This window comes from Arachis hypogaea, chromosome 12 (genome assembly GCF_003086295.3).
Source record: "Arachis hypogaea cultivar Tifrunner chromosome 12, arahy.Tifrunner.gnm2.J5K5, whole genome shotgun sequence".
NCBI classification, from domain to species: Eukaryota; Viridiplantae; Streptophyta; class Magnoliopsida; order Fabales; family Fabaceae; genus Arachis; species Arachis hypogaea.
The window spans coordinates 120,017,491-120,028,168 of NC_092047.1; the positions used below are offsets into that span (position 1 = coordinate 120,017,491).

General features: G+C 29.5%; 2 protein-coding genes across 2 annotated transcripts; both read right to left on the bottom strand.

Annotated features, from left to right (window-relative positions):
• Positions 1-274: 274 nt before the first annotated feature.
• Positions 275-2,385, bottom strand: LOC112728954 (thylakoid lumenal 15.0 kDa protein 2, chloroplastic-like). The gene is made up of 5 exons (XM_025779317.2): positions 1,790-2,385; positions 1,608-1,714; positions 861-1,020; positions 670-779; positions 275-579 (listed from the first exon to the last, which is right to left on the bottom strand). Exons 1-5 carry the CDS (start codon positions 2,160-2,162, stop codon positions 487-489), a joined length of 843 nt encoding a protein of 280 aa, XP_025635102.1. The 5' UTR covers positions 2,163-2,385; the 3' UTR covers positions 275-486.
• Positions 2,386-2,598: 213 nt separating this feature from the next.
• LOC112728955 (uncharacterized) lies at positions 2,599-4,105 on the bottom strand. The gene is made up of 3 exons (XM_025779318.2): positions 3,867-4,105; positions 2,965-3,043; positions 2,599-2,834 (listed from the first exon to the last, which is right to left on the bottom strand). Exons 1-3 carry the CDS (start codon positions 4,016-4,018, stop codon positions 2,766-2,768), a joined length of 300 nt encoding a protein of 99 aa, XP_025635103.1. The 5' UTR covers positions 4,019-4,105; the 3' UTR covers positions 2,599-2,765.
• Positions 4,106-10,678: the final 6,573 nt, after the last annotated feature.

Here is a 10,678-nt window from a genome sequence, read left to right on the forward strand (position 1 = left end):
CAATTAGATAGTTCATCGAACTCAAACTTTTACTTTTATTTAGAGAGACTAAAAAGTGGTGGTTATCAAACTCAATTTTATCAATCTACTACTATATTTATTAAATCAACCATATTAGATATACATTAAAATTAATTATTAAAATTAGCTACGAGTATAAACTACACATGAAAATATATATTAAAATAGCATTTTTGTTATTCAATATGTGTAATAACAAAAGAATTGCAATGTCATACTATAGTGGTGGCAGCAAATTAAATCAAGAGAGACATTTGTTATGGCCATTGCCATTACCAAAATAATGATGTTGATATCAGGAATTTCAGCACATAAAAAAGAACTAAGGTTAATTAGGATAAACAAGCAATGAATCATGACATTAGTACATACTAAGTACATATATTTATACTCTATACATGTTAGTTCATACTCTATAGAATATGGTCTATACAACCAAATTAAAAGGATCACAAAATAAAATCATTATTTGACCTCAGAGCAATTATTAGGCCCAACGGGTTCTCTCAAGCAATTAGATATTGCCATAACTGCTGCTTCAATAGATGCATCTTCACCCTGTTTCAACATATATATGGTAATTAAATCTTCAATGATCTTTAAAAGTGAGATAATATAATTAAGCAAAAATTTAAAAGCAGAGTGTACCTTTTCTTTCCAATAGAAAATGTTACCGTACTTCCCCGCCAAGCGGCTCCAAAAACTGCGAGGAATGTCCAAATCAACGGAAGCTCCAACATTGAAGTTCAATATGTTTCCTAATCAACAGAAACCGCATCATCACGTTTTGTTTAAACAGTTTAATTAGTCTTCAAAAGATGAAAGTATCTTAATCCTACCAAAGGTGGGATCAGCAACAAAGACAACTGTTCTATCATCAACTTGCCAGAAATCTTTAATGGCCAATCCAGGGGTATCGGGGTAATTTTGGGCCAACACTCTCAATTTGTATCCGGTTTCATTTTCAAGATCAGCAATCTCTTGTGCCAGCCTTTTCTCCTGCAAATGTAACACAACAATTCAACATATCATCATATTGTGAAGGGTAGTGGTTCAGCACACATAACTGCTTTAACAGAAAACTCAAATGGAAAGCAGTGGCAGTTAGGTAGTTAGCATAATGAATAGAGTATAAATATTAGTGATGTAAAGAGACTTAGGTAGGTCGTTCATTTTATTGTAAAATTTTCAAGTCTTATGAGTAATATTTATAATACAAAATTTCGGTTTCTCTTTGCTTTCTTTCTCAAATCAAGAGTGTTCATCATAGCTTTCTTGCTGTAAGAGTTCTTCATTAATCCTCCAACCCGACAAGTCAAGGAATAATCCGTCGCGGATCTGAGCTCCATTTAAGGGTCTACTGCTGGCCAATGAGTTGTTGCATGGATTCGAACCCCCAACACTTGCTTAAGCGGATGAGTGAGCTGACCACTAGACCAACCCAAGTTGGTTGATACACATCATAATTAACAACCATGCTACGTGTGTACCGAAAGTCAGCAACTAAATTAATCATCGGATAGAAATTAACAACATTGCATAACTAATTCAACAGTGAAATAAGAAAAGGTTAGAGAGAGAGGTACCTGTCCGTCGGAGAGGAAGCCGGCAACATCAATGACGGTGGTGAAGTCTTTAGGAAGCAGTTCCGGCTTGTTTACTCCAACTTTTGCTCCCTCTGCAGCTCCAATCCCTGCATACATGCCAATTGAGATTTGAGAAACAACAAAAATCGAAGATATGAGAAGGAATTAAGTTAAATAATTACCTCCGAAGAAGAAACCGAGTGAAAGTGCAGCTGAGAGAGCAAAGTGAAGAGGCTTGGAAGTGATAATGTTGTTCGTGTTGTGAGATGAAGAGAGGTGACACGACAGCGTCTTAGGTGGTTGTTGTAAGTGTGGTGTTCGGAAAGGACGAGACGTATTTGATGATGAGCAAGTCAGAGACGAAGATGATGATGGTGATAACGATGCAATCTGAGTTAGATAACGAGCCATCATCATACTTCTTTCTTGCTTTACGCTCTCCTCTTGGAACATATAAATGCGTTCGTTGTGGTGGTTGTGAGTTCTGATCATCACCCCTTTGTTTTGGGCTCTGAACTTTACTATTTGGGCTTGAAAAGTGAGTGCAACATTCATGCTGCATGGTGTTACCTATTGTGGGCTTGTTTAATTAACTTGCCCAGTCCAAAAATTAAACACTTATTCCTTAAACTATTTTTATCTTTTGGTTCTAGTATTTTTGTGGAAACTCCACTTTCGAATTTAGGGTAGACTAATCCACATCTAATAAAGTATATTATTTAGTATTTGCAATACATTATAGAGTATAGACACAGCAATCGAGCTAACTTATTTTTTTGTAGGACAATATCTTCATAAACAAAACCCGTATAAATTTTGATAAACTTCTACATAAAAATTGTGTAATCTCACTATCAAAAAGGGTTACTCTTCCTAGAAGTCAAACTCATTTTCATTCCATCATTAGAAATTTTTATCAACTGCCTAAGCCATTACTTCAAACTTCAATCTTAAATGTTGAGATTCGAATTGTTTGGTACTCAGAAAGATGTATCTCAAGCAACATTTCCGGTATTTGATTCAGGTCAAACATAAAATGTAATTCATATTCCAGATTGCATGCAAGGGAAAGGGAAAGGAGTCTCAGTTTCCTCCAAGTTTCACAAGCACAGTAAATATAAGACAATCCCAGCAAGAAGAAACAAATACGGACAGGATCTAAGGGAAGTAAATAGGCCAGTTGTAATAGTATGCATCTCGGTGTTCCTTGTCCCAGGTCTTGTTCCACTGCAAACCACACATGTTTTCGTGAGAATTAAGGTTAGATTTTCACAAACCATTAGCACAAATTATCAGCTCTGTTGGGCGATAAATCTCCAGAAAAATTGCATCTAGAAAAGAAAGCAAAGTGGCATACCAGGAATTCATAGCGCTGACCCTTCTTCTTTGCCCTTTTCCAATGGTACTGCTCGTATAACATTGCCTTATCATGAAAGCTGCGCATTAGAGGATCTTAGTTTAATTTCCGCAAACAAGTTGATGCAAAAGGAAGCAGCAAAAAGCAAATCACGAACCGGGAATTAAAAAATAGATGGGATGGGATAAACAAATTAACTCAATATTTTCATTAGCAGGACAATGGATAAGAAAACAAACCAAGAAGGCAAGAAGAATGCAAGACATCAATCTTGAACCAACACATTCTCTCACCCACAGAATGATTGTTTGTATCTGCATAACGTGAAGAATTATCTCCTTTCCTTTTTCGTTTAGATTTAAATGTGTTAATTGTTGAAATAGTAGTAACCTACATTACACTCCTAGTTTACACTTCCACATTTTGAAATATATGAATTCTTAATTTGTTGGCATATTCGAAAAACCCGAAATAGATTAAAAACTGAAGCCTATTGAACAGGCAGCCAAGTTAAAACCTCTCCCATCATCCTCCACCTTATGTTCATGCACTTATGAGAATCGAAATGCCAAAAAAAAAAAAACTGAATACTTCAAACAAATGCATCAGCACATACACATAACTCTACGAATATAACCACACCGAAAAACAGAAAGAGATCAATTTTGTGCATTATAATGAGACAGCATATAATAGCATGCATTATGAGTTCATTGCAGCATTTCTACAAGCACATAACAGACGACCCAATCAACAATCAGCGAAACAAAACAAAAAAAACAAACTTGAACAAAAAAAAACTACAGTAAAGTGAACACTAGCCGATTTCTCAATGATTACATAGCCTAAACCCTAAACCTTTTTGTTGAAGGAATAGAAGGGAGAGTGAGAAAGAGAGGTACTTGAAGGTGTAGCTGAGCTGCCACACGTAGGGATTGAAGTAAGTGAGAACCGCGAAAGCGGCGGCTCCGATCCAAATGTTGACGAACCTCTCAGGCTCAGCGTGTGGCACACCTGGGTCTCCACGATACGCTTTTCCGAAATACTTCTCCATCTTCTTCTTCTTTCTCTCTCTCTTTCAACCACCACTCCACACTCTTCTTATCCTCTACTGTGTCACAACCTTTTATAGTGGTTCTCTACGACGTCGTTTGCTCCCTAGAAGTTATAATTTTTTTCCAATGGGCCATTGATTAAAAAAAAAGATATCTCTCATGGGCTCCAAAAATGACCTAAACCTTAATGCATTTGAAAATATTTGGGCCTAATTTTTGGTAGTTGATCTTGGGCTGAAAACCTCACAAAAATTTAGTAGAGTTATTAAGTTTTAACGCTGATTAATCCACCTAAAATGAGGCATGGCGCCAAAATTTAAGAAATGATGTATGAAAGCAAAATTCAGAAAAAGCAGTTCCTGAGCAAAAGAAATAAAAGAAAAGCAGTTAAAGTTGGGTGATTTTGATTGTGTTGCAGAAATTTTTACCTCATGAGGAAGGTGCCAAAGTACATAGCCATATATGTGAAGAGTAGGGTGAAATAAATCAAATCATGTGAAATAATCTTATTTGAGTGTATCTGATCCAAATTCACATGGTGTTATATATGGTAAAGAGTGAAGACAAATACATTGTAGGGGTATATACTATATACACATGATTTGAACCTTTGCTTTTCTATTGCAATGGGTCCATGGGGTACGGTCCTCGCTCCCTTCCTAAACCTAATTATCATAACCACGAAATGTCTAAAGATATATGTATTTGCCTGTAATTTTTATTTTATTAGATTACTTTAATTTATAAATATGACCTTGGATTGGATATGCTATTGCTAGGATATCCCAGATATGCACTCTTGTCCTTCAACATGAGACACTTTTGACGTTATGCCGACAGTTATATCCACCTTATAGGGAATCATCTTATTTTCAACATTCTAAGCTAAATTTGGAAAAACCTTCAGTGTGTATCGTTATTTTTTTTAGTTTCTATATCTTCCGAGCGCAGATAATACGTCGTGTTGTTGCTTAATCTATAACAATATATAAAGAAAATACAGAGAAAATGGTGTCCCGTTTTCATATTCCCATTTTAACCTTGACGTAGCTACAATTTAAAAATTGGTATAAAATGTAATTACCATTAACTTTTTTTCATTTATATTACGGTTACCTTCTTATTTTACGCACAACTCCTATTCATAGTGTCCTTTTCTTTATTTCACTAGGTACAGGTAGTAATCTCTTTTATCTTTCAGATAATAATCCTATTAGCCTCGTAATAATAATGTGACTAATGTATATATAAATCAAATATATAACTTCAAAACATTTAGTTTAAAGAAGTTAATGTACTATATATGAATAATGATCATTTAATCATTTTTTTTCATATATATATAATTATTTATAGGTACCTATTTAATAATTTTAATTTTTTGTAAAAAAATAGAATTTCGTAATAATTCTCTGTCGTATTAATAAAAAAAATTCCCTTCCTTATATCATTTCGATTCTCTCTGTCGGCTCACTGCTACTTTATAGAGAGAGACCTCCATATCTCACTCATGGCTCCCTATCCTTTACTGTGCTTTCTCTTAATCTTTAATGTACTTTTTTTTCTTCATTTTTTTTATATTATTAGACCTAATATTATATATGTCTAATCTAATGAATAAGGTATATAATATGTACGTGTATCTATCACTAACACAATATTAACATATACCAATTCATATTTATATTGTCCATTATTTTAAGTGCATTATTAGATTCCCTTTTTTTATTAAAAAAAAGAATTGAAATTTCATGGTGGGTGATGACTAAGATGATATTCAGAGAAACAGTTTTGCTTTCAATGTGTGATGATGAATAAAAGTTGTATCTTATCAGGGAGCTAGGAAGGGGAAATTATTATTTGAGAATCGAAAACAATTAAAAAAGATCATTGTTATGCATATTACATGGACATAATCACTTTTAGGTTTAGGGTTTATTTTCTGGTGGCTAAAAAATGTTGGTGATGAAATTCTATCTTTCAACCATGTCATATAAACAAACTTTCAAGCTTGATTAGACTGTAATTTTCATTTTTGTCCCCCTTATTCAATTTTCTCTATCGCAAATTAAATAAACACTAGATTAGTTAGATCTTAGATGTATGATAAACAATGAAACACCACCTTACTCTCTATTTTGTGGCTTAAAATCAGCAAATTAAAGTTGTTAATCACCTTGTACACGTTTCTCATCAATCACAAACTTTCCATTCTGATTTCTTGAACTTTATATAGCTAACCACATTATTGACCACTTTACGAGGGTGAAATTCAAGCTCACTTTCAATATGTGACAACCAATATAAAAGCTCCACTTTCTATCGATTTGAACGCAAATTATTTAAGAAAACAACAAAAGTATTGGTCTCATCAATAACACTATCTTTCTTATATATATTGATTGATAGGTTAGTTGTTTTTAACACTTTATATATAGTTAGAAATTAAAATGGCTAAAAGTCTAACGGTATATATAGATGCATATATAATGCAACACAACGAACTAATTAAAACCTTTAAACTTTGTTGATAGAGTATTTAATTTAATTATTGAAAATAAATATTAATGTAGCATTGTTATTGTGACGACCAAGCATGCATGTGATAATGGATTATCGATGAGTCCTGCCAACGTACGAATGAACAAGGAAACCTAAGCTACTGTTTTTATTTATTCAAAGTTGTGGTCATTGTGTGACCAAGTCCATTAGTTACTGTTTCTGTGTGGATTCACATATTAAATTTCAGTCAATTCCAACTTGATGATGAGGTTTTGTTTGATGCTTCGAAGTTGCAACAAAACACTCCTAATCATCAATAGTTGGTCATGTTAATTAGCATTGCACCCTTTCTGTTTGTTTAATTATACAAAATATTATTCTGAGACAGATATTTTAAAAGAATTTGGATCCAAGCAGGTTGGTCAAAATGGCGGAGTGCATCTGATTTTATATGCGATAAAAAAGTGTTTTTAAAACTTAAAGGTAAATTCTATCGCACTGCTATAAGATCGGCTATGCTTTATGGTACGGAGTGTTGGGCGGCGGCTAAAGGGGAGCACGAACATAATCTAAATGTAGCAGAGATGAAGATGTTGAGATGGATAAGTGGTCATACGCGATTGGATAAAATAAGGAACGAAAATATAAGAAAAAGAGTTGGACCCAGTTAGGAAGGTGAAAGGCAGAGAAAGACCTAAGAAGATCATTCATAATATGGTCAAACAAAATCTATATGTAAACAGTTTCTCTATAAACATGATACATAACAGAACTCAATAGAATCACTTGATTCATGTAGCCGATCCCACCTAGTGAGGTCAATGTTTGATTGTTGTTGTATTTTAAAAGAATTTGATTTTAATGTATTATTAGTATAAAATTATTTTACACATACGTATTTTTAATTACATAACGTCACATTAATAAAAAATAACTATTTTTTACATTAATTGTATAATATCTAAAAAAATGATTATAATTACACAACTATATAAAATATTTTACACACAATTATATAACTTTATCGGTACATCAAAATTAAATTTATTTTAAAATGTTTAGCTTATTAAGATGTTTAGTACGATTTCATAAACACCATAAAAAATGTCTGATACAAAAAGTTCTTGCAGGGGAAAGAACCATTTTTAATTCAAAAAAGAAAGTGAAAAGTTAATGATGAATGGGTTGTATCTCCAAGAAAAAATAATATATAAATACATTTGAGACCTGTTATTGTCTGATACTTTTTTAGCACAATGACATTGTGATGGATTTCTAGAAAAGTGACTAAACAATAATAGTTGGATCGAGTACATACACATTTAATTTGATTTTTAAAATCGTAAGCATGCATTTTTGTTTCTAAAATTTTGAAGGTACTGATGTAGTTTCCAAAATTGCATTCAATAGGTTAATTTATTGTTTGTTAGTCAATTGTTAATCAAATTTTATTAGAGATACTTCGATAAAGATGTTTAAAATATTTTTTTTAAAGATATTTGTTATTAACTAAAATTTAATACATATAATTGATTAAATTATATTATTTTTGTTAAAATTAGATCAGACAAATTAATTTGATTAAAAAATTAGTAAATTAAACCTTGAATCAATTTAAATTAATGTTTTTTTTATAGAAAATGACTACAATAATCTTATTATAAAAAATAAGTAAAATATTTTTATTATATATATTTTTTTAATTTTAAAAATCTTAAATTCTAATCTTATAACGACACAGAAAAAAGATTAGAAGTTAGGATTCTTAATTAATATATATATATATATATATAAAAGAATATTTTAGTCATTTTTAAAAATAGAGATATTATAATTATTTTTTATAAAAAAATATTAATTTAGACCGGTTCAAGATATAGTTTATCGATTTTTTGGAGAAATCAATTTATTTGATCTAATTTTGATAAAAATAACATAGTTTAACCAATTATATATATTGAAATTTAATTACTTAAAAATATTAAAAAAAACGTTTTAAGCGTCTTTATCTAAGTGGCTCCCATTTTATTATACTTTATATGTTTAACCGTTAAGTAGTGATATAATTGTAAAATAGTAATGTTTAATTAATTATTTTCTTTTAAAATTAATAAATTCTCTTCCTCCATCCTCTTATCTACCTCTCTCGTTCTCTATTTCTCTCTATAATTTTTACTCTAATTTATATTTTATATTACTAATTTGACAAACCAAAATATTTCATGAGATATTCTTTTATTATAATTAAAATTAAATATTTTTTTCTAAAATGAACAAACTTTCACTCCCCTTCTTTTTTTTTTATTTTTCTGTCTCTTTTCTCTCTCATTTTATATCTCTACGTTTTTGTTTTAAAAAAATTAGTAAAAAATATTATAATTTAAGTAAATTCATAAAATTATAAAAATATATTAAATTTATAAGCAAATATAATTAAAAATAATTTCATAATATTCACATAAAAATATATTATTATTTATGTATATTTTTTTAGTTTTTTATTTAATTTTAATTTTTTATTGTTTATCTTTTTAATTTATATTTTTACTATCCTTTAAATATTTATTACATATAACTTGAAAAGAATACTAATATTGTGATTATCATTAGAATCTAGATTTAATTGTTTAAAAAAATTGATTTTAAATTAATTTTATAACAAGCAATATAAATTTTGTATACTAATATCTAATTATATTTTGATATATATATATATATATATATATATATATATAGAAAATATATTATTTTTAAATAACAAACATGAAAATTAATTATTTTTATTTGTGTACATACTTAACACCTAATCAAATATAAATATATACACATTAAATCCTTTTAAGTTTTAGATAATGAATATTAAATCAATTATTATTAAAAAATTAAACTCTTGAAAATAATAACTAAAAAATTTATTATTTAATTTTTTTTATCTACACCGATCTTGGTATTTTAAGCCGACAGCAACTTTTGTCTCATGCAAATTTTTTATAAAATAGTTTGATTTTATAAATTTTTTGTGTCATAATCTATAATAACATTAAAACAAAGCGAGTATAATTTTTAAAGATTTATAATATTGTTACGAGTAGCCAGTAATATATAATGGCTATATCTATGATTTCTTTCTTTTGTTTTTCCTCTTCAATAAAAGTAAATTCGTTTATTTGTACATTCAATAGTAGTCATGTTACTATAAGGCTTTTTTTTTTTTTTTCATAACATGTTAAAAATCTGGAAAATAATTCAAATGAGTAGTGTCCTATTTTTTTCACGGGGAAATGGACTGTGATCTCTCTTGGCTTTCCATCTATAAATAGTAAGCTTCAATTTGGACTTATATAAGATAAAGCCATGAATGAAGGCAGTGGTAGGACTTCATTACTCAGAAATTGACTTGATTGGAATCACAGTGCTAACACAAGTTCGGGGAATGAAATAGGGTTACTGGGTTAGCAAAGTTTCGGGAGCCCTTTTTTTTCTTGAAATGGTAAAAGAGGGAAAAGGGTACACAAAAGCTCCCAGGAGGATAGAGAGAACAGCAGTCAAGAACTATGACCAGAGAATTTGGAGAGAATCAGAATCAATCATCTTAAGTCTACGATAAAATTAATTATTAATATAAAATATATGTTATTCGAATATAAAATATATATTAAAAATAAATTAAAAAATATATAATAATTAATTGTTGGTGTGTCTACTGTCTAACTGTCTATATTATTTTTAAATCAAAATTGTTAAAAAAATTGAGATAAAATATAATGGACCATAGCTATAAAAAAAAATATAATAGATGAAATCGTTAATAAATAATTAAAAAATTGCATCATTTGGTTGTTATTGAGTTTAAAGTTGTCGGTAAAACCGTAAAAGCGATAATTAATTTCGATAGTAATAAATTCAATAGTACTTAATAATGTTTTTGTAGTGAATGTGCTAATAGTATAAATTATCTTAAAATAATTGTTAATCTTAAATTACATCTATTTTTTCAAAAAATTATTTATGTAAATAATATAAAAAATAAATATTTTTATTGATAAATACACGTATAAAATTATTTTATATTAATCGTCCATCAAAATTATTTTAATTACTTTTATCCAAATCGAAATATAGAAATACTGTTCTCAAAATTATTGCTGTCAAACTGC

Bases quoted from the DNA above. Each gene is read 5' to 3' on its own strand.
- LOC112728954 (XM_025779317.2), bottom strand. From the start codon at position 2,162: ATGAATGTTGCACTCACTTTTCAAGCCCAAATAGTAAAGTTCAGAGCC. The intron at 1,021-1,607 runs GTACCTCTCTCT...TTACATTTGCAG, and splicing joins GCTTCCTCTCCGACGGACAG to GAGAAAAGGCTGGCACAAGA. The intron at 580-669 runs GTACACTCTGCT...ATGTTGAAACAG, and splicing joins TTTTCTATTGGAAAGAAAAG to GGTGAAGATGCATCTATTGA.
- LOC112728955 (XM_025779318.2), bottom strand. From the start codon at position 4,018: ATGGAGAAGTATTTCGGAAAAGCGTATCGTGGAGACCCAGGTGTGCCA. The intron at 3,044-3,866 runs GTACCTCTCTTT...TCTAATGCGCAG, and splicing joins CAGCTCAGCTACACCTTCAA to CTTTCATGATAAGGCAATGT. The intron at 2,835-2,964 runs GTATGCCACTTT...TGTGGTTTGCAG, and splicing joins GTCAGCGCTATGAATTCCTG to TGGAACAAGACCTGGGACAA.